Source organism: Macaca mulatta, chromosome 3 (assembly GCF_049350105.2).
Source record: "Macaca mulatta isolate MMU2019108-1 chromosome 3, T2T-MMU8v2.0, whole genome shotgun sequence".
In the NCBI taxonomy this organism is placed as follows: domain Eukaryota; kingdom Metazoa; phylum Chordata; class Mammalia; order Primates; family Cercopithecidae; genus Macaca; species Macaca mulatta.
In genome coordinates, this window is record NC_133408.1 from 175,023,000 (window position 1) to 175,046,408 (window position 23,409).

Sequence of the window (23,409 nt, forward strand, 5' to 3'; positions counted from 1 at the left end):
AGTTGGCTGTCAAGGCTAAGATCTGGGGAGGTGGTAGGCAGTTGTGTCGTGTCCTGTTTCAAGACAAGGCTCTGAAACCCCCATAAGAACAAATCACTGAAAATGCAAACACCGAGCAGTCACATCACAGTCCAGGAGGTGCCACTGCCACATTCTGCACTGCTACATGTATGCCACGCTGTACATGGGTCACAGGGGGACTCTGCCTTGGGAACAAAGGTGGGAACTGTTACAGAGGGAGACAGGCACTTTATGGGCCCCTTCCTGCCTTATTCAGCCCCTCCACTGGATAAATGGTGTCTTTTCCTTCTTCAGCAACAGTAAAGAGTGCTCAATTCAATTGGTGAATATTGATGGAAGGAGGTGGTTTCAAATTCCTCTTGCTGATTTGAAAGCCACTTGTAACACTTCCCCAGCAAGAGCAAACAATAAAACACTGAGAAGTACAAAGGTAATACTTCCTTCGCAAGTCAAGATAGCAAGGAAGGCATCTGGTACAGAGAAGAACTGCCTTTACAATGATAGGGCAGTTTATGCCAAGAGAGTGATGGACCTAAGCATGACCTATCAGATTTTCCTTAAAGAAGAGGAGAGAGAAGTTCTCCTTTCTCCTTAAATCTATTTTAGTCACTGAAGAAGAAGAAGAAGATAGTAATATATTAAAAGCTGGTGAATGCGATTGTCCACAAAACTTTTTAATAAGTAGGTGAAGGCCAATTTGTGTCTAGCCACAAATGTACATAACAAGTGAAGGCTTACTGACAACTGTTAATTTTTCAGAAATAAAAAGCTAAAAAAAAAAAAAAAACAAGACAAAACAAAGGAAAAAGGGGTAAAGTCACAATGCAATGTAAGTCATTACCTTCAAACAAATCCATACAATTATGGCCAAGCACTTGCGTATGGGTAAAGAGCTGGAGAGAATGAAAGACGTCAGCAGAACTGTGTACTCTCTGGACAATGACACTTGCACAAAGAGAAGCTCGCACCCTTCTGGAAGCTTCTACTACTGTGACTCTACCTTACACATCTTTGTAACCTTAGCACCCAGCACCACACCTCGCATAAGCTGGGCACTCATTCATGACTGGCTAAATAGACAAATGGATGGACTGATGGACAGATGAAGTAACTGTTAATTGAAAGTTTTATTTCATTTTAAGTGCAACCCTCATAATAGTCTTTAACCGCTGGCTTCAAATAATAGAACATCCCAAGAGTCTAAAGTATATTCTGTCATAATCTACCTGACTCCTACAGTTCAAGAGAGACATGGTAACCTCTGTCTTATCATTTGACCTTCTCACTCTGGAGATAGACATAAGTTGATACCCATTAATTTCCGGTGGACTGAGTAGGTCAGGAGGGATTCCAGAGCCTCACAGAGCTTACCAGGATGGCAGCCATCCAGAGGGAGCAGGAAACAAGTTCCAGTAATTTGTTCTCACCTGAAGCTAAACAAAGTTACCCAGAAAACAGGCCCTCATACCACAGAAATCCCAGAAAGAAAGACAGGCTTTCCCCTTCCTGTCAAGATCCTTGGGAAAAACCTTCAGGGCAGTGGTTGTGACCACTTACTTCTCAGTAACTGGGAGGTAATTTGACACTAATAAGAGTCACAAACACAGAAGTTTGTGGATGCTTTGCTTGCCTTACATTACAGCCGATTAAAGATTATCTCTATAATGAGGTAATTTCCACGGCTCACCAAGTGGGTGTAAAAGGAGCAGAATTATCGCTGGCGGGAAGGATGGAGTACAAACTACAGGCTGTGTGAGCCAAGCAGCAGCCCAGGCAAGCCTGCTATGGATGTGCCTTCCCTGGCTATTGTAATTAGAGATCCTAGAAGGGCTTGGGAAGTGTAGTTTTGCAGTTATTACCACAAAAAAAAAAAAAAAAATTGCCTCCAGACTCATATTGAAAGCCTGGAGAGTATTTGCCAGGCTTTCAATATAAAAGCAATCTATTTTGCATTTATTTTGCCATCTATTTTACAAGAATAATGCTATGAACGTTTCAGTAATAATGACAACGGGTACAGCAACCAATTACAAGCAGACAAAATGCTGATGTGAGCAAAATTTACAACGCTCTCTATAAATTATATTTAAGATAGGAAAGTCTAATCATTTTTACAATATTGCTAATTTAACAATAAAATACAGCCTATTTTTTTGTGTGTGTGCTTATTCTTTAACAGTACAAAAAAAAGAAGGGCTCTGGTGTGGTAGTAGCAAGGAAAAAAGATGACATGTTTAATCTACACTAATAAAGCAATGTGGCTTATTTAAAAACCAATGCCATTGTGTACTGAGTTCAAAGCAGTATATCATCAAAATGGCAGGAAGTGATCCTTCCATGCCGTGCATTTAGTATCTGTGAGAGAGCATCTGGAATCGTACACTCAAATTTGGGCATTAATTGTAATAGTGGGATTGAAACATTAGAATGTCCCCACAGAGCAGGGGGCCCAGGATGTGAGGGGAAATCATGCCATAGGGACAAACAGTTGAGGTGGGAGTTGAAGGGAGGATGAACAAGAGTGCTTAGCATGGAAAACATAGGAAGAATCATTCTATACAATAAGCCTTATTATTCTATGTAGCTCCAAAGGGCTAAGCTAAGGTCCGTGAGGAAAAGTCATAAAGAAGTTTCTTCTAATAGCTTTCTAACATGCATATGTTCCTGCTTTGACAAGCAGTGAGCACTGCATCTTAGGTGGCAATCAATCCAGACAGTGTACTCCTATACTCAGCAGAAGGTGGGCCAGATGACCTTCGAGCTTCCCTCTAACTCTAAAATTCTGTGATTTTCTTGAACCTCAAATCTACTAGTTATTTTTAGAAGTGAAACATTAATGCTGAATCTAACTCATCTACCACTAATAAAAAACAAGTGACCTGACTATTGGGTTTTTTAGATTAGAGATATCTTTCATCTTCACTGAAGAACTACAAACTGCTCTGTTAACATACCACACAGTGACCCAATCTTTGTTCCATTATATTTTAGAGGAAAGGTAAGGCATGTTTTACTGCAAATCACACATTCTTATCCCCATTGCTTAGCTGTAAACTGCACAAGTAATTTCCAATCTCATTTCAACCTCACCATGTGACACACAGTTCCAAACCACATACAGTATGGCCACAGCTTACTCCCACAGAAGCAGTCTCTATGTTTTCTTTCAAGTTAATGAAATTGAATTTCATAATTTCAAGCTCATTTCAAAGGACTCAACATTCCACATGTCACTTATTAAACTTATAAAATGTTGCACAGTGAGAGATCCAGAAAGCAAGCAGTACAGCTTACTCGGCCACATTCCACAGAACTGGAATTCTAACTTTAAGATTTGAATTTCAGAAAAATATTCATAGGAGTAACCATGATTGAGTTTTAACTGCCTGAACCCTCATGGCTGCTAAGATTATAGTTTTTTTTGCATTAATGGCACTTTAGGTCTCAGAACTAACGTAGGCCAGGGCCTGCAGGAATATAACTTCTACTACCAACGTTTACTGAGTGCTGACCCTCTGCCAAGCACTCTTCTTCTAGCCACTCAATTCATCCTTCCCTGGGGAGTAAATACTATTATTATCATCCCAAGCAAACTGGGGTGAGTTTAAGCAATCTGAGCACCAATGAAAAACGAGGAGCCAGAGCTAAACGTAAAGTTGCCTGGCCCCAAAGCCCATGCTCTTTCTGATCCAGTGTCCTGCTCAGTGTCTCCAGCTCAACAATACCCAGCCCAAGTGCTATATTCCAATGACAGCCTGAGGCAGACCCCTACCTCCCTGGGTACAGCAAGCAGCCCCAAACTAATGTGCCACTTGCAACTGGTCTCACGCCGAGGCTGGTAAGAGAAGAAGCCACAGACTATGACTGCAACTAATAATGCACTCAAAGAGAAAGTGTCCCTATGCAAGCAATAAACAGTCTGCAGGCATTTCTGAAAGTAATGAATTCTGACAGTGTCTGTTAGTTAAACTAGTCAGTAGGACCCTTGGCCGTTTGGGACGTAAGCTGACATAAAAAAAAAATCCACTTGCAGTTTTCCATAAAAGTAAGAAATAGTGAAAATCCTTTGCAGAATCAGCAAATACCAACTTGTAGGCAAAATGCATGGATTCAGAGGTAATTCTTGATTTACTCTTTAGCCAAACACTATTTTTGTATCACCAAAAATTCAAAATTCTAATTGCCTGAACCCACACTTGAGCCACCAAAACACAGTCATAAGCCCTCATGAGTTCATAGGAAATTTATGAGAAAAGAGGGAGACTCTTCAAAGCCTGCTTCCTGTCATCAGATCTACTACTTCACCCAGGAAGCATCACAGCCTTCAGAGAACTGGCACAGGAGTGCAGGCAGGGGAAGGCAATCCCTTGGGTCAGGAGACCGGGGTGTGAGGTCTGGCACTGCCTTGATCGGTGCACAAGCATCTACCTAGCATCTCAAACACCACAGTGCCTGCAGTCTAGCCACAGGTGAAGATGGAGCGGGGAGCCAGAACGCATTCGGTGGATTTTCCTCCTTCTCCTCCCAGTTCCTCCGCTACAGTCTTATCTAGATTCTCATCCTGCAGAACCATCACTTTCTGAGAGTAAAGGCAGGGAAGGGGAAAGAAAGGTAATGAGATGTCAATTTAGAGTCTCATCAACATGCCCAAGAAATCAGTTCTAAAGGGAGGGCAAATAAGTCTACACTCGACCAGGAGGTCTGGAAGCACAGGCAGTCGTCAGGGGCTTCTTGGCCACAGTTAGAGAGGCAGGACTTGTGCTTACCTGACCACCGAAGGACTCTTTCTTGGCCGAGCTCTGAGCTTGAGGAGGGCCCTGGGCAGGTGACAACCTTGAGGGGCTCTTCTTACTCTGAGGCAGCAGCGAGGACAGGAAGCCCACGCGAGGTGACTGGGAGAGGGAGGCATTCCTTTGGCTGCACACCATGGCACTGGTCAGCAAACACACCACAGGGTCAGAGGGCTGAAACGGGATGTGGAAAACCAAGAACATAGACCTCCCGGGCTATGGATGATATTAAGTGACCAGGCCTGGGTCAGGTCCAGGAGGCTGGGCTTTAAGGTGGTATTATCCTTGGTATCATTTTTTTGTACAAAGGGAGCCAGCAGCTTATCTGTTACAAGGGTGAAGTCTGCGGCTCTTCTTTGAGGGTCACAGTAAACTCAGAGCTGTCTTGTCCGATAGCCACTGGTCACGTGTGCTACTGAGCACATGAAAAGTGGTTAGTCCAAATCAAGATGTGCTAGAGATGTAAAATTCACACTGGAATTCAAAGACTTGGCATGAAAAGAAGTATAACATAGCTCATTAACATTTTGTTTATATCCATTACATATTGAAATGATGTTTTGAATATACTAGGCCAAATAAAATATATCACTAAAATTCATCTTGTTGTTTTTTTGTTTTTTTTTTTTTTAACATAGCTACTAAAAAAGTTAAATTACATATTTGGCTCGCATTTTATTTCCATCTGAAAGCACTGGCTTCACCACCAGAGCTATGTCATCTGGTGCAGTACTTGGTTATGTGGAGGTCTGGAATCCGGCTGCCTGGGTTTGCATCATGACTCACCAATCACTATCTTCCTCACCTGTGTGTACCTCTGTTTCTTCAACCACTACTATTATTATCACCAGCTGGGGCTTCTGCTTTAACTGGCTGTTTCTGAAGGTCAAATACCTCTCTCTAATCTGCCTTCCTCTTTAAACCATCAGAGAGGTGCATGCTTCTACTGAGGAATGCATCCAACCTGTGGTTATCAATCTTTCCATACATGAGATGCTCCTTCCAATGCACAAAACCTTCCCAAGACTTTACCACAGTGGTTGTGTTTTTATTTATCCAGGCTACACATATCTGGATGTAGAGTTGGCAGAGCTGTGCAGTTCCCCAGCTCTAGGCACAGCCACAGGCTTGGAGGCTCAGAACTCCTAGAGGACTTTTGAGGCCATGGGGACCTTACTCATAAAGCTCTGAAGCAAGGCTGGACGTGGTGGCTCATGCCTGTAATCCTAGCACTTTGGGAGGCCAAGGCAGGTGGATCACTTGAGGTCAGGAGTTTGAGACTAGCCTGGCCAATATGATGAAATCCCATCTCTACCAAAAATACAACAAAAATTAGCCAGGCATGGTGGCATGCACTTGTAATCCCAGCTGCTTGGGAGGTGAGGCAGGAGAGTCTCTCGAACCCAGGAGGCAGAGGTTGCTTTGAGCCAATGTTGTGCCACGGCACTCTAGCCTGGGCGACTGAGCGAGACTCCATCTCTAAAAATAAAAATAAAGCTCTCAAGCAAGAGCAGTGTGTGCCAGGAGGCTCTTCCGCAATTCTCCTTCAGCAGGCACAGAAGGCTACAGGCAAGGCAAGATCAGAGGGAATGGTGGGGCTGAGAGCACAGAGGGCAGAGAAAAGGAGAGGGCCGTCACACACACTCACAGTTCCGAGTCCCCCAGGCGGTCCATGTTGGAGACATAAAGAGGCAATTTGTGTTGGACCAAGGCCTCTTCCTCTTCTGGCTGTTGCTCCTCTTTCTTTAGTCGGTGGATTTCAGCTTGCAATGCAAAAAGCTACACAGGGGTAGGGCTGAGTTAGCCAATGATCTCACCTAACCTTCCCTCTGCGGAGGAAGATATCTAGACACATTGCATCCAAGCCCACTGGTCTGAGTGCCACCCGCCTCAGCATCAAGGGGCCCATCTCACTCTGCTCACTGCAGACTAGGAAAAGTGACTGCTGTCACTGAACAATGAGGTGAGAAAACCAAAAACCATTAGAAATCCAAAACCCATTTTCTTTTTAATCATTTGACTTGCTTCCTCCTAGACTCACTGAGAAAAATAGCTCCACCCATCCTGCTTTGCTCTTTGGAATGGGAAAAAAAATTTAATGAATTACAGCGTTTTTAACCTTTTGCCTGAAGAAAATTACATATACACACACCTCAAAACCCAAGAATCTTAAACCCCATAACCTAAACAGCCTATAATCTTCCTTTTCCTAACAATATTACCTATAGAGATCTTAATTTCAGGAAAGAGAAATGTTCCTCAGGCAAAATGTACAGGCAAATGTGGGTCCCCTGGCTCTACTGTTTTATCAAACTAGAGAAGCATATAGCTGAGTAGGAACAACTAAATTATATCTGGGTTGTAAACTATATATCTATGTGTGTGTGTGTATATATATAGTTTACATATATCGTTTACATATATACATATACGTATAGTTTACATATGTGTATATATACATACACATATATAGCTATATGTGGAAAGATGAAACAGACATACGAAAACAAGTTAGTTATAAGGTGGCATGGATGCATATAGTCTTTTTCTCCTTAAAAGTTAATTACTGTTACTATATTGTTCATGCTATATATCTGACTTGAAATATGAATCTCACCTCTGGTTTTGAGAGACTGTTACTCTCCAAATTCCCAATACTGACTTTCTGGTAACTCATTTCCATCTGAGAAATTAGGTAGTGGCAGTGAAAAGCTGATTAATATAGTCTTCCACTGCCACTACCTAATTTTACACACAAAAAGCAGAAGTACTTCCCCAGGAACAAGCCTATTCAGAACAAACCTTCTGACGCAGAACTTCATTTTCTTCTTGAATCTGGTTAGTCCTCTGACACTCCGCATCAAAGTTCAGGATCACAGGGACTGGTGCGCAAAGTTAAAGAATAAGCCAGCCCGTGAAATGTTTAAAACTCCTTCCCAAACCTTTGACACATCAGTAAAACACATGAGACACAGGGACACAGAGAACAGAGTACAGGAGCGGTGCCGTGGGCTCTTGTGGGCTTAATGAAATAGTCGCTCCCTTGTCTCCAACACTTTCTCTAGGTCTGGCCTCATTTCATTCGGACAGACTCACAGACACACGACCATCTGCCTGGCCAGCCCACAGAGGGGACATAAATCCAAACCTAAGCATTTTCTCTCAAATACCAGCAGCAAACAGCTAGTATCCAGTGAACTTCAAAGCCAGTCTGAGCTTTAGGGAGGTCAGTACATTCAGCTAAAAGCAGCCCTGGAGGCCAGTGGCTCCACAAGAATACAGCCAGTGAGGCAGAAAAGACCAGTCACTTGGCTTCGCCTCCCAGATTGAGCCTCTCCCTGGCAAAGGTTTGGACTGAGAAGAGAAAGCTTTCTGCAGATGGCATGGCCGCCCCAAGAACAACCACAATCTAGCTTGCGATACTAGCCCTTCTCCACTGCCTCAGGCAGCCTCAGTTAGGAGGAGCACAGAGCAGACAGGGCCTCAGAACTGGAAAGAGGACTGGAGCCCGTATGTGTGTAACCTAGTTTGAGGACCACTGAAAAGACTTTGAGTGACAGTTTCGATTTCACTGGAGGGCCCACGAGACTAACTGGAGAGCCCTCAGGATGAAGGGAGGGAGCAAGGGGGAGGAAACAAAGCAGCTCTGGCAAGGGTGGAATTCACACTCATCTGTGGCACAGAAAGGTGCCCACAGAAAGGTGCCCTTCCCACCTCCACCACAAAGTGTTCCTCCCAGAGGCCAAAATGCCCGCCCATGGGTGGGCCTCTAAACACCCAAATTTATCAGTGCCTCACCAGCCAGCCCCATTCAAGCCAGACTCCCTTCTCCTCCTCTAAATTTCCAGCCTAGACAGTATGAACGATGGCCTCGGGAGCTCTGGCTTATACGTTTGGTAGGCCATAAATTATTTACCTGCATTCTCATTCATTCCCCCTCGCAAATATCCGCATATATATTCTTAAAGCTACTGTGTTTTCTGGCAACTCGAGGAACACTGAAGTTACTATTAGAGACAATAACTCAAACACTAACGCAGGCAAAAGTTCCAACCCAAGAAGTCTTCTCATCTGTACCTAATCCCAGCAAAGGTATATCCCTTGGAACATGTTTCATGCACAGAGAGGATACTCTCAAGGCTGCCCAGTTTCTCCAAGCAGCAGCTGCCTTCCAACCCCAGTGCCTGCTGACAAAGTCGGTGCTAGCACTCCACTGCTACCACTGTCCCTGCCCACACGTCAGCTAATACTTCAGCAGCACAGTGTCAGAACTAAGATTCGTGATTCCCTGGCTTACTGACAAAAACAACCACAATTTGTCCAGTCCCCTCATATGACCCATGAAAATGGTCCCCGGGCATTTTTGTAGAAGAAATGCCTGTATGGAGAGCAGGGCTATTGATCCCGAGGTCTAGGGGCCTCAGGCTGGGTCCTCAGCCCCAGGCAACTGAAAGGATATGCATGCACTGAAACAGGACGCTCAGGAAGTTGTGCAGGGACACAATGAAGGTGTCGGCCCACTGTCGAGAAAAGTAGGTAGCAAAGGTGGGGTTGGTGTCCGGAGATGGCAGGAAGGGCAGGACAAACCAATCCTTCCACTCAGCCTGGTTCTGGAGTTCTGTGGCCTGCTTCGCAAAGAATTCCTGAGCCTTGTCATTTCTGTTTGTCTGCCAAGACACAAGGAGGTAGCAAGGAGGGAGAAGAGACGGAAATCCAGAGGTAAGACTCTTCATCACCGCACAGCAGACAACCTTTGGCTATCAGCCTGCCAGGTAAGTGGCAAAATAAAATGCCATAATATAAAGGAAATCATCACTCTTTTCTCAAGGAACTTGTCATTTCAAAGCTGGTTTAAACTGAAGTTCTAATGATAAATCCCATCCTAAAAATTAATCCCTAGCTGATGTTCAAATAACTAAGTGACTCATTCCTCCAGGTCAGCTATCATCTTTATTACTCAAACTTTAACCCAGCTACTTATATTCTTTAAAATACCACCTTTGTTTTAAGCTTATGTGCTTAGAATAAAAAAGGAAATAGGAATGGGGAAGACAAGTCAGATGATCTACAGATGACGGCAAGGAAAAAAAAGAAGGAAAACAGCCAAAAATAATTGCACTGTAACTGCTGCACTCTTTCCCATAGTCACATACAGAGTCCTCTCTAGGAACTGGAAGAAAATCTATTTCAGGATCAAAGAGCTCCTTCCATCAAGGGAAACAGAACCCCTGAATCAACAGGTACCTGGATTGTGTAGACAAGATAAAAGCGAAACAGGCTGGTTTTCAGCTTGTGGATGGTGGGTCTGTATATATCCTCCAAGCGGCTGAAGAGTCGACGCTCCAAGTAGCTCCAATAATCCCGAAGGGCAGCCAAGTCATACACCTGCATTAACTGCTGCAGCTGGTCCACAATCTTATCCACCTGGTGAGAAACATGGATGGAGAAGATGGTAAGGGACGGAAGGGAATTCTCCCCTCCATGGATAAAGTTTTTTCCTCTTGTCATGGCTTCTGGGTGTAAAAAAAAATTCGTAAGTTAGCAATCTATAACATTTTCAAAACATACTAATGCAACGGTTTTTCAGTAGTTTTCTGAGTTAGAGAAGTGGTTTGACCCTCTAGCAAGCACAGAAATTTCAGGTGTAAAAGGGCTCTGGCCCAGAACGTAAGAGATCTGGCTCGAGATCTTGGATCTGCCTCTGACTTATTTGATCAATTTGGCAGTGCCAGACCAGGCACCGTGGCTCACACCTGTAATCCCTGCATTTTGGGAGGCCGAGGCGGGTGGATCACCTGAGGTCAGGAGTTCGAGACCAACCTTGCCAACATGGTGAAACTCCGACTCTACTAAAAATACAAAAATTAGCCGGGTGTTGTGGCGTGCACCTGTAATCCCAGCTACTCAAGAGGCTGAGGCAGGAGAATCGCTTGAACCCAGGAGGCAGATGTTGCAGTGAGCCAAGATCGTGCCACTGCACTCCAGCCTAAGTGACAGAGTGAGACTCTGTCTCAAAAAAAAAAACAAAAAAAACAAAAACGGCATTGTTGCTTAACTGTAGTCTCAGTTACCTCACATTTTTTAAAAAGGGGGTGGGGTGGAAAGAAGAGAGTATGAGAGGATCTCCACAATTCCTGGATACCAAGGATCATAAGGAGGTGCACGGACTGACTCCTTCAAGTCATCAGAGTTCCACCGAAGCCGTGGTAGCTGCTCAGAGTGTCAGCCAAGGAAGTCACCTCCTTGTGAGGAGCAATTACAGCAGAGTACAGAATCTGGAAAAAGGTTTAGATATCAATACCAATCCAACGCCCCTAGCTTGTAGATCAGGCCACTGAGGCCCAGAGGGCTGGAATGATTTGCTTTTGCCACTAAGTAGCCACTAACCTTGGCCAGGCAGGAAACCAGATCTCCTAACTCCCCTCCAGTGCTCTTGCTGTTAGCTCACTGCCTCTCATTGAAGTCAGTACATACAAACATACAAATCACACACAGATACATTCCAAGAACCTCGCAATGCAAAATCATTTTAGAGTAAGGGAAGTTTGGGTTTATCTAATGTGCCATGAGGTCTTCCACAACTACAGAAGCAAAACTGCCAAGGAGTCCCTGACGAGGCCATTTTAAACAAACACCGCAGGTACTTGAACACAGCTAACGTTTTGAACTGCAGACTTCCTTGCTTCCACTGCCATTGGAAGCCAACACGAATATCTGTTGCCAAAACGCAACCATCTACCTAACCTCGGCTCCTAAAACCTCATCGCCATCCTGGCCAAGGAGGCTGGAGTGGAGACAGAACCCTGGACCAGAAGCCGGGACATCGGGGCTCCAGCTTCGGCGACGCTCCTGACTCGGGGGGCGGCTTCAGGCAGGTCCTGTCCGTCTGAGGGCCTCAGTTCCTCATCCGTCAAGCTGGGGTCGGACGCGCTGAGGTCTCCCGCGCCCCGGCGCGAGTGACAGCGCCGCTCCCGCCCCGGAGGCAGTGCTGGGGGAAGCCCGCTCCCCGGCCCCCTCGGGCCGCCTCTGCCCGCGCCGCTCCCGCCGGCCCTCACCCGGAACCCCTTCTCCTTGTCCGCCTTGATCTCGGCGTCCAGCTGCCGCAGTGTGTGCGTGAACCCGCGGAAGAGCAGGTACTCGCGGACCAGCTCGTCAGTGCGCTCCACGGCCTCCGCCATCGCAGCGCCACGGTCTTTAGGGGTGCAGCGGCGAGGGACGGAGCGACGGAGGGGCGGGGCCTGGGAGGGAGGGGGCGGGGCCGGGCGCGGGCGCCGAGCACGTCACGACGAGACAGGCCTACCAGTCCGCGCGCACCGGGCGCCTCAGCCTGAGGCCCCGCCCCTCTGCTGGCGCCCCGCCCCCGGCTCGCCCGAGGCCCCGCCCCTGAGCCAGTCCCACCCCGCCTGGCCGCTCCGGTCATCCTCACCCCGCCCGAGGGGTGGCGAGGGGAGGTCCTGGCGGAGCTGGCGGCGGCTTTGTCTGAATTACTGAAAGTGGCGGCTGCCACCCAAGTCAAGCAAGACTGGACCTTAAGAATATCCCAGGTAGTCACGAGGCGGGCAGGGGGTGCGGCGCCCTGTTGGTTGTCGTTACATCGCAGAGTTCACGGTCCCCTGCCCTACTCGTACAGGGAGGAAGCTGGAGCCCTTAGAGCGGAGTGACCTGCGTGAAGCCACAACCACACGTATCCTCAGGGAGCGCTAACTCCCCCAAAGCCCTGCTTTCATTAGTAAGACGAATTGGCTACACAGCAAGATAACCAAGATGCACTGCTAGGATAGGCAAATTTCATAGGAGTGTATGTGCGCTGTAGTCCTGGTTTCTTGTGGGAAAAAAAAAAGGGTATGTGTGTGTATATTTTTAAAATTCAGTAGGATTCTACACCAAGTTCCTATGCAGTCGGATCTCTGCATCCTCGGGTTCCGCATTCGCGGATTCAGCCAACGAGGATTGAAAATATTTTTTCCAAAGTTTCAAAAATAAAAAATATCCGGGCGCAGTGGCTCACGCCTGTAATCACAGCACTTTGGGAGGCCGAGGCGGGCGGATCACCTGAGGTCGGGAGTTCGAGACCAGCCTGACCAACATGGAGAAACCCTGTCTCCACTGAAAATACAAGATTAGCCGGGCGTGGTGGCGCATGCCCGTAATCCCAACTACTCAGGAGGCTGAAGCAGGAGAATCGTTTGAACCCAGAAGGCGGAGGTTGCAGTGAGCCAAAATCGCGCCATTGCACACCAGCCTGGGCAACAAGAGCAAAACTCTGTCTCAAAAAATAAATAAATAAATTAGCCGGACATGGTGGTGCAGCCTGTGGTCCCAGCTACTTGGGAGCCTGAGGCAGGAGGATCACTTGAGCCCAGGAGGTCAAGGCTGCAGTGAGCTGAGATTGCACCACTGCACTCCAGCCTGGGTGACAGAGCAGGACACCGTCTCAGTTTAAAAAAAAAAATGCCATTTTTAAAAACAGAAATTAAATATAGCTTAACAACAACTTACATAACATGTACAATGTATTCAGTATTATAAGCAATGTAGAGATTAATTAAAGTATACAAGAGGAAGTGTATAGGTTAGATGCAAATGCTAGGCCTTTTTACATCAGGGCATCCATGGATTTTGGTCTTCTAGGGAGGACCCTAAAACCAAACCCCTGCAGATACCAAGGGACAATTGGAGTGGTTTTATCTGAGAGGTGAGACGATGAAGGACTTCTTGTTTTTAACTTTCTTTTTATTGTTGAAGTTTTTACAAAGTGTACGTATTTTTGTAAGTAGGAAAATAGCCAATATCTTTGAGCCTTGCTTTCTTCATCTGCAAAATGGTGACAATAGGCCGGGCGCGGTGGCTCATGCCTGTAATCCCAGCACTTTGGGAGGCCGAGGCGGGCGGATCACGAGGTCAGGAAATCGAGACCATCCTGGCTAACACGATGAAACCCCGTCTCTACTAAAAATACAAAAAATTAGCCAGGCATGGTAGCGGGTGCCTGTAGTCCCAGCTACTCGGGAGGCTGAGGCAGGAGAATGGCATGAACCCAGGAGGCAGAGCTTGCAGTGAGCCGATATCGCGCCACTGCACTCCAGCCTGGGCAACAAAGCAAGACTCTGTCTCAAAAAAAAAAAAAAAAAAAAAAAAGGTGACAATAACACCCACCTTGCACAGTAGTAATGAAGATTTAATAAGACAGTGTATGTAAAACGCTTAGTACAGTGAATGGCCTATTGGTAAAATGCAGTAAGTGTTCCCTTCTCCTTCCCTCGAATGCTGTGACTTTTCATGTTTGTCAAAATACAACTCAGAATCATTGCTGCCCCTCTGCTCAGACCCTCCAATCCTACTCTATGGAAATTCAGCTCCAAAAGGGCTCTGATCTGCACTAGAGAAAGCCAAAAAGATAGCACAGAGCAAGCCACAGCAGGACAAGACAGACCTTGTTCTGTCCTCTTTGTTTGCCATACCTGTCTCCACAAGTGTACCCTACAGGCAGCTAACCTTGCCTCGAGGGCAGGAAAGGAGCGTCACGACTGTGACTACTGGGAGACCAACTCCTACTTTGAGATCTCAGATCATCAAAGTGAACTTGGAAAATTTGGATGAGTTGCAACCACCAAAGCTTCCACCTACAGGAAAGTTGTGAATTAGATTTCCCTAAGGGCACCTGAAGTCTGCAACCATAGATCTCACCTCCCCCACCTCCATCTACCCTGACACCTCCCAGACCAGAGCCTGTAAAACCAGCTAAGATCAGTTTTCTGATCAATGAAAGGCAGCTCCTCAGAGCTTAAGCACAAGCCCTCTGTTCTACCGGAATGTCTTCTCCAAAATACCCATATGGATAGCTGCCTTTCCTCCTTCACGTGTTTCCTCAAATGTCACTGTCTTAGTCTTTTTGGGCTGCAATTTTTTTTTTTTTTTTTTTTTTTTTTGGAAATGCCATGAATTGGGTGGCTTATAAGCAACAGAAACTTATTTCTCATAGTTCTGGAGGGTGGAAAGTCCAAAATCAAGGCACTAGCAGTTCATTGTCTGGTGGATGCCCACTGTCTAGTTCATAGATAGTGCCAAGTTACATGCTCAGTAGAGAGCATCCATCGCCATAGCCTTTGATAGATAAATCTTTTCTGACTGTAGTCAGTTCCATAAAAAGTCATAAGCACCTCTGAAAACTGGAAATGGCCCACCATGATCCATCCAGTAACTCACAGGTTTCCTATTGATAGCCCTCATGCTTGTTGTAGGAGGTAGCCTGTGTATATGTTGTTTCGCTCACTGAAAATCAGTAACACACAAGTTAAACCAGATACCCTTTTTCACTTCTCAAGTTAGTAATTTTTAAAATTTATTGCCCGCTGTTGGTGAACATAAAATGAAAGGGGCATTGTCATTAAGCTTCAGAAGGAGCTACTTTTCTAGGAGTCAATTTATCAAAACTTCCAAAATGTTTCTACTCTTTAGCCCAGTGATCCCACTTAATTTCTTTAATTTCCCTTACAGAAATAATTTTAAAAATAAGCTGAAAAGAAAAAAAAAGGCTGGGCACAGTGGCTAACACCTGTAATCCTAGCACTTTGGGAGGCCCAGTTGGGAGAATCACTTGAGGCCAGAAGTTATGACCAGCCTGAGCAACATAGGGAGACCCCTTCTCTATGTTTTTAAAAAAGTAAATAAATTAATGTAAACATTAAAAATAAGATTTATGCAGAATGTTTTTTTAATAAGACTGCAACGTATCTTTAATAATGGAAGTTATTTACAACAGTGAAAGGTATAAGTATTTAGAGGCTATAGTGAGATACCCTCCAAGATCTTGGGAATGAAGAAATGGTACTTTCCACTGAGAGTTAAACTACAAAATCAACCTAAGATGGTGTAGAATCCAAGGATGCAAAATCAGTGGAGAGAGAAAAGATACTAGGCTCACTGGCTTTGGTTGAGGGCATTCACTTCCAAAACAAATATTATGTCAGTCGGAAGAGGTTTTAACACAGGCACACAGAAACCAGAGTGCGCCATGGGCAGGGCCCACGCTCATGTGCAACACAGCCGGCACTCGTCCTATGTTCTGACTTATGGCAAGGCCATCCCCAAGATGAGAAGTTGGCACTAGACCATCCCAAAATTGGGCCCGAGAGGCATTCCACTCCCCTTTTCCTGGTACAAAGCTCACAACAAGACCATTTGTGTCCTCCAGAACTTGACTACATGGAAACATAGCATTCCAGTGTCTTCCTCCTGGTAAACTAAAAGGTAGTTTTTGATTACAATAGTCTTCCAACGTAGGTGGAAGGGATATCATTTATGCCAGTGCTACCACGAATAGTCCCTGTGTGGCAGTTATATGTCTCATTCAGAGATTTACAAAGTGACATCATGATATCTTCCTCAGGCCCCTGTGCAATGAGGTTAGCACAAATCAGCCTTTCAGAACTTAGTCACTCCTGGGGACTACAGGAACCAGTTCCAGCGGGTCTGTTCACATTAGTTCCACATGCAGGAGTCTTTTACTGATTTCTACAAGGAGAAAGAAATCTCAAACAACCAACATGTTCAACATTAGAGGAAATCTTATACATTATGCTACATCTATCCCATGTAATATTATGCAGTTGTTAAAATTTTTGTTTTTTAAGAAAATTTAATTATTTGGAGAAATAGTTATGCTACAATGTGTTCAAAATTATGATTCACACTCTAGAAACCAATTTGGCAGTTTCTTACAAGATTAAGCATGCAAATACCATACAACCTAGTAATGACACTCAGGTATTTGTCCCAGAGAAATGAAAACTTAGATTTTTACATAAAAACCTGTACACAAAGGTTTATTCATAATAGCCAACACTGGAAACAACCCAGATGTCCTTCAACAGCATGACTCCATGTATAGAACGTTTTTGAAAAGCCAAAATATAGAGATGGAAAATAGATTAGTGAAGGCTATGAAGAGGGATGGGCGCATGGGAAGGGGGTGAGGAAGGAAGGGGCATGATTTTTAAAATGGCAACACAAAGGATCCTTGTGGCACTTCAATTGTTCTGCATCTTGACTGTGGTTATGGATGCACAAGCCTAACATGATAAATTGTAGAGAACTAAATACACACACATGTACAAGTAAAACAGGGAATTTTGAATAAGATCAGTAAATGTCAGTATCCCGGTTATTATATTGTACAAGATGTTACTATTGGAGAAAACTGAGTAAAGTGTACAATGAGATCTCTCTGAATTATTTCTTTTTTCTTTTTTCCTTTTATTTTTAGTTGGCACGTAATAATTACACATATTTATGGGATACAGAGTGATATTTCTTTTCTTTATTTATTTATTTTTTATTTTATTTTATTTTATTTTATTTTTGAGATGGAGTCTCACTCTTGCCCAGGCTGGAGTGCAATGGCACAATCTCAGCTCATTGAACCTCTGCCTCCTGGGTTCAAGTGATTCTCCTACCTCAGCCTCCTGAGTAGCTGGGATTACAGGCATGAGCCACCATGCCCAGCTAATTTTTTTATTTTTAGTAGAGATAGGGTTTCACCATGCTGGCCAAGCTGGTCTCGAACTCCTGGCCTCAAGAGATCCACCTGCCTCGGCCTCCCAAAGTGCTGGGATTACAGACATGAGTCACCGCATCCGGCCCAGAATGATATTTCAATACACATTTACAACATGTAATGATCAAATCAGGGTAATTAGCATATCCATCACCTCAAACATGTATCATTTCTTCACACTGTGAACCTTCAAAATCCTTTCTTTCTCTATATTATTTCTTATAACTGCTTATTAATGTGTAGTCTATAGTTACATCAGAATAACAAGTTTAATTTTAAAAAGTTGATACAGAAGTATAGGTGCAATACCATTGCTTTGTATATTCTTAATCATATGTACACACAAAAAATCTTTTTTTTTTTCTTTTTTTTTTTTTTTTTTTTGAGACGGAGTCTCGCTCTGCCGCCCAGGCTGGAGTGCAGTGGCCAGATCTCGGCTCACTGCACGCTCCACATCCCGGGTTCACGCCATTCTCCTGCCTCAGTCTCCCGAGTATCTGGGACTACAGGCACCCGCCACCTCGCCCGGCTAGTTTTTTTTGTATTTTTTAGTAGAGACGGGGTTTCACCGTGTCAGCCAGGATGGTCTCGATCTCCTGACCTCATGATCCGCCCATCTCGGCCTCCCAAAGTGCTGGGATTACAGGCTTGAGCCACCGCGCCCGGCCGCACAAAAAATCTTAAGTATTGGCTCTAGGTAGTAGAGAAGTTGGATTTTATAAGAGATTTCTGAGTTTAGGCTTTTTAATATTTTTCAAATTCCTTACCATGAACATATATTCATTTTGTAATTTATAAATATAATGAATATAATCTTTAATCACAGCACGTTCATTTGTAATAACAACCATACCTTAGTGCTAACTCATACAAAGCTTTTATCAACTAGCCCCCCAAAATTTTTATCAACTAGCCCCCCAAAACTTTTATCAACTAGTCCCCCCAAACTTTTAGACATAAATTGCTGTGAAACTAAGAATTTCCAATCCTGTACTTCTACAATTAAATTTTTGGAACCAAATATAGGACCCCACAGCTGAACTCCAGTTACCAAGTTGTGTCATTTCTCTGGCTCCCAGAAATCATGTGCAAATTAAAGACTTTGGGCCAGAAGGGCCCTGAGCTTCTTTCACCCTTACAGTCCTCGGCCTCATGCTGCTACCAAGAACCTTCTGGGAACTTTGGTCTGTCTACTTAGAGATAATGAATTCTAAAGAGAGAAAATGAACCACTTTCTCTCAGGTCTCAGACTATGATCATATCTCCTTGAGAAGCAGCTCAAATTAGTGTGAGAACCTGCCACTTGCATACCCTACCACCTTCCACCCCAGCAAAGTCCCCATTAGCTCAGGGTATCAAACCACTCATAATACTGCTAGATGGTCAGTGGTAGGAATTTGCAGGTTTATGGGCCTGTAAAATCATTCACTTTCACTGCTGAAATGATTCAAGTCTCCTAGGTTAAAAAGTAACATGGCCTTCACAAACATCAACTGGAGCACAGCATGGGAGAATTCCAACTCTGTTGCCACATTTCCTAAAAACCAAAACCATTTCTGCCTTCTGCAGTACCTGTGTGTTCTGTGTCATGGTGCATGCTAGTATGAATTCTCCCTCTTCCAACACATCATTGTCATCCTCCTCAGGGCTTCTCTTCATATCATTTTCCACTGTCTGTGAGGGGGTCACCCAGCACTTCTCTTAGGGAAACCTTCTATGTCTCCTTGTATCAGGAGGATCTGAGTCAATGATCACATCTGGTGGATTCCACTTTCCTGTGCAGATGGCATATAAGCTAGTATCCACCCCAGATTGATGTGTGCTTGCGAGACACACACATCCACAATTGTCTTGTTGCCAGCCCAACAGGGTAAAGAAGGACTCCCTTTTGAGCCTTATCTGTGGGTCCCTTCCTTTGGCTGGCTTTGCCAGTACAGCGGAAATGCCTCCCTAAGATGGGCCTCTTCAACAAAGAACCCAAAGTCAAGTTTACCTGGTCTCTGTACTGGTTCACATACTTAGTTGCTAGTCCACACCAAGGTCCACTGAGCTTAAGCAGACATATTTATATTTATTTTACACAATAATCATATGTCTGTTGGATGTAATGATAAAATATTTGGACATATTTTGTGCATCACTTTTTATTCTGTTTTTCTGGTAATTCATTTTTGTTGCATTTTATAAAAGTTTCAGTCAATATAGATTAGAAATAAGAAATAATTTTTGAAAACTTGGTCCTTCAAGACATATGATTTGGAAATTGCCAGTCTGGGTGACTTGGAGGGAATTAGCCTATAGCACACACTTTGACAAACATTGCTGTCCAGGTTCATATCACCATACTGCATCCCTGGCTCAAAAAGTCAACCTCTGTCTTGAAACTCACTCTAGACCAGTGATTTTCCCTCTGGTAGCATATTAAAATCACTAGAAAGCTTTTATTTTGCCTTTTCTTGTTGTTATTTTGTTTTTATGGTTGCTGGGTTTTTTTAGACAGGGTCTCTATTTGTTGCCAAGACTAGAGTGCAGTGGTACAAACACAGCCCACCGCAGCCTTAACCTCCTGGCTCAAGTGACCCACAGTCTCAGTCTCCCAAGTAGCTGAGACCACAAGTGCGTGCCACTAAGCCCAGCTATTTTTTTATTTTTTGTAGAGACAGGGTCTCACCATGTTGCCCATGCTGGTCTTGAACTCCTTCCACCTCAGCCTCCCAAAGTGCCACGATCGCAGGCATGTGCCATGGCACCTGGCCAAGGGAGCTTTTAAAATACTGTTATAGAGGCCATACTCTAAATCAACTAAATCAGGATCTCGCAGGGTGGGAATTTTTAAAAAGCTCCCCAAGTAGTTCAAAGGTACAGCTAGGATTAACAGTCCAAACCTTCTCAATTCATCATCTTGGACCATTTGCCTGGCCCTCTGTTGTTTTGTTTTTGTTTGAGGAAATATCTAGTCAATGTCTCTCCTTCCAATAATACTTTAAATTCAAAATTAAAGCAACAAATGAGGACGAGAAAGCACTTCTAGTATAGCAAAGACTTCCATTAAAGTGATAAGAACACTGTCAAAAATGCTCAAAATCAACTTTTGCAAAACTCCCAAAATTAATCAAAGGCATGCAACAATCTGAGGATTATTTATTCAGCTGCAGCTTGGTAAGAATGGCACACTTTTATCATTTTAATGCACCCTGTTCCCATCTCCCTTTCTGTAGCTCTGCAATAGCCTTGAAAACCAAGAAACTTACAGTAACAGTAGCTATGAAAAACAGCATCCAAGAATTCCCAAAAGGAAATAAAATGGGATTGGAATTCCCAAAAGCCTCATCTCCAGATAATTATCACTATTTGATTTTTGTGGCAGCTCTTTTAAAAGCTCCAATCTCAGGGCTTGTCTTTATCTGGTCTAAGGTTGTTCTGTATGAACAGTCTATGGGTAGGGAATTTGTCAGAGATAATCATTAGCAATTGTTTAACATCACAGCTGCCTGAGGCAGTGCTATCAGTTGAGGCTTACAAGAGACTGGCTAAAAAACCAAAAAAGAAAAGTGAAATCAGATCTCCATAGGGGACATCTGGACATTCATAAAGCTCTAAAATATTCCATGGGATTTAGAAGGCCACATACATGTGTGCATGCCCAGAAAATAAGAAGGCTCTTTTCTCCTACCTCTGGCTGACTTTGAGGCTCTGTGCAAGTGACAAGTGAAGACTGAGGCAGAATTGTAAAGTGAAAGAATGTTGAAGTCATGCCCTACACAAGTGGTTGCCTTGGCAAAGGCTGGGAGGCTTATTGGTTCAAGGTATTTAGGGACGTCTCTGTCCAATCACTAGATGACCACTAAGTTAACCAAGCTTAGTTGTCAGTGGCTCTACATGACAAAGAATAAAGATTTTACATTGGGAGGCCGAGGTGGGTGGATCATGAGGTCTGGAGATCAAGACTCCTGGCTAATGCTGTGAAACCCCATCTCTACTAAAAATATAAAAAATTAGCCAGGTGCAGTGGTGGGTGCCTGTAGTCCCAGTTACTCAGGAGGCTGAGGCAGGAGAATGGTGTGAATCTGGGAGGTGGAGCTTGCAGTGAGCCAAGACTGGGCCACTGCACTCCAGCCTGGGCAACAGAGCAAGACTCTGTCTCAAAGAAAAAATATATATATATTTTACAAAGTTAGTCCAGGGAAGTCACTGGAATAATAGTAAGTGTGTTAGTTTGTTCTCACACTGCTAATAAAGACATACCAGAGACTGGGTAATGAATAAAGGAAAGAAGTTTAATTGACTCACAATTCCACATGGCTGGAGAGGCCTCACAATCATGGCTGAAGGCAAATGAGGAGCAAAGTCAAATCTTACATGGCAGCAGAAAAGAGAGCTTGTGAAGGGTAACTCCCCTTTATAAAACCATCAGATCTCGTGAGACTTATTCATTATCACAATAACAGCATGGGAAAAACCCAATCTCATGATTCAATTACCTCCCACCAGGTCCCTCCCATGACACATGGGAATTATTAGAGCTACAATTAAAGATGAGATTTGGGTGGGGATACAGACAAACCATATCAGTAAGCAAATAAAAAGCAACAATAAACCCCAAGGAAGGGGCAGAATCTGATTTTCAGAGGTGTCACATTATATTATATAAAATATCCATTTTTGGCCAGGTGCAATGGCTCATGCCTGTAATCCCAGTGCTTTGGGAGGCTGAGAAAATAACTTATCGTATAGAAAGGAGACTCAGTAAGATTAACAATGAACTTATCAGCAGAAATAATGGAGTTCAGAAGGCAGTGAGATGACATAGTCAAAGGACTGAAAGTAAAGGCTGTAAACTAATGATTCTATATCCAGCAAAACTATACTTCCAAGATAAAGGAAAAATATATTCCCATATAAACAAAAATTGAGAGGATTTGTTGCTGGTAGACCTGCGCTATAGGAAATACCAAAGAAAGTCCTTTAAACTGAAAAGAAAGGGCACTAGACAATAATTTGAATTCACACAAAGAAATAAGCGCTAGTAAAGGTAATTACATAGGTAAATACAAAAGACAGTAAAAATGTAGTTTGTAACTCTTCTTATTAAAATCAGCTTATTGCATAAACCAATAATTATAGACCTATGTAATGGGCTCATAATGTATAAATATGTAATTTTTATGCCACGAGTAGCAAAAAGGGGTGGCAAAGAACAGACCTATAATGGAACAAAGTTTTTACATACTATTTAAACTAAGTTAATATTATTGCAAAGTAGAGTGTTTTAAGTTAAGATGTTAATTGTAATCCCCAAGAAAACAAGTTAAAAATAATTTTAAAATATTTGATAAAGGAAACAAAGGAATTATAATGGTATAATACAAAATGTATATTTAACACAAGAAAGCAGTAATGGAGACATAAAGAAACAAAAAAGACATAAGACAAACATAAACCAAATACTCAAATCACACACGTAAATCATACTTTCTCAGTAATAGTGTTAAATGGAAATAAACTCAGGATTCCAATCAAAAGGCAAAGATCAGTAAAATGAATAACTTTAAAAAACATGATCCAACTGTATGCTGTCTACAAGAGACACGCTTTACATTCAGCCATAAAGGAGTTGAAGATAAAAAGTTGCGGAGAAATATGCCATACAAACATTAACCAAAGTAGAGGTGTAGTGGCTATACTAATGACACACACACACACACACACACACACACACACACACAAAGCCCGAAAATTGTTATTAGAGAAAAAAAGGACATTTTACAATGATAAAAGGGTCAACCCATAAGGAAGATATAACAATTATAAGCACACATGCATCAAAAATATATCAGGCAAAAACTGACCAAATAAAATGGAGAAACTGGCCATTCAAGAATTGTATAATTTAATAATAGACAGAACAAAGAGCCAAAAGATAAACATAGAAAATTGAAGAGCAGAACATTATAAACCAACTAGGCTTAGCGTATTTCTATAGAACACTCCACCCAGTGGCAGCAGAATACACATTCTTCCCAAGTGCAGACAGAACATTAA

General features: G+C 43.5%; 1 protein-coding gene across 10 annotated transcripts in view; it reads right to left on the minus strand.

Moving 5' to 3' along the window:
- Nucleotides 1-12,000, minus strand: part of WDR91 (WD repeat domain 91) — a 28,646-nt gene extending 16,646 nt beyond the window's left edge. For 4 of the 10 annotated variants that reach the window (XR_013415616.1, XM_015134972.3, XM_077997418.1 and 1 more), the window contains exons 1-6: nt 11,867-12,000; nt 10,056-10,235; nt 9,271-9,478; nt 7,614-7,696; nt 6,460-6,590; nt 4,788-4,953 (exon numbers count right to left, since the gene is read on the minus strand). Coding sequence is in view for 9 of the 10 variants with exons in the window: in XM_015134972.3 (XP_014990458.3) it covers nt 4,788-4,953; nt 6,460-6,590; nt 7,614-7,696; nt 9,271-9,478; nt 10,056-10,235; nt 11,867-11,989 (891 nt within the window). In the remaining variant the exon portion in view is untranslated. Of the gene's footprint in view, nt 1-4,787; nt 4,986-6,459; nt 6,591-7,613; nt 7,697-8,943; nt 9,479-10,055; nt 10,236-11,321; nt 11,355-11,866 lie in introns of those variants that run through there. The other 6 variants (XM_028846331.2, XM_077997423.1, XM_077997425.1 and 3 more) reach the window with 6 other exon arrangements.
- Nucleotides 12,001-23,409: the final 11,409 nt, after the last annotated feature.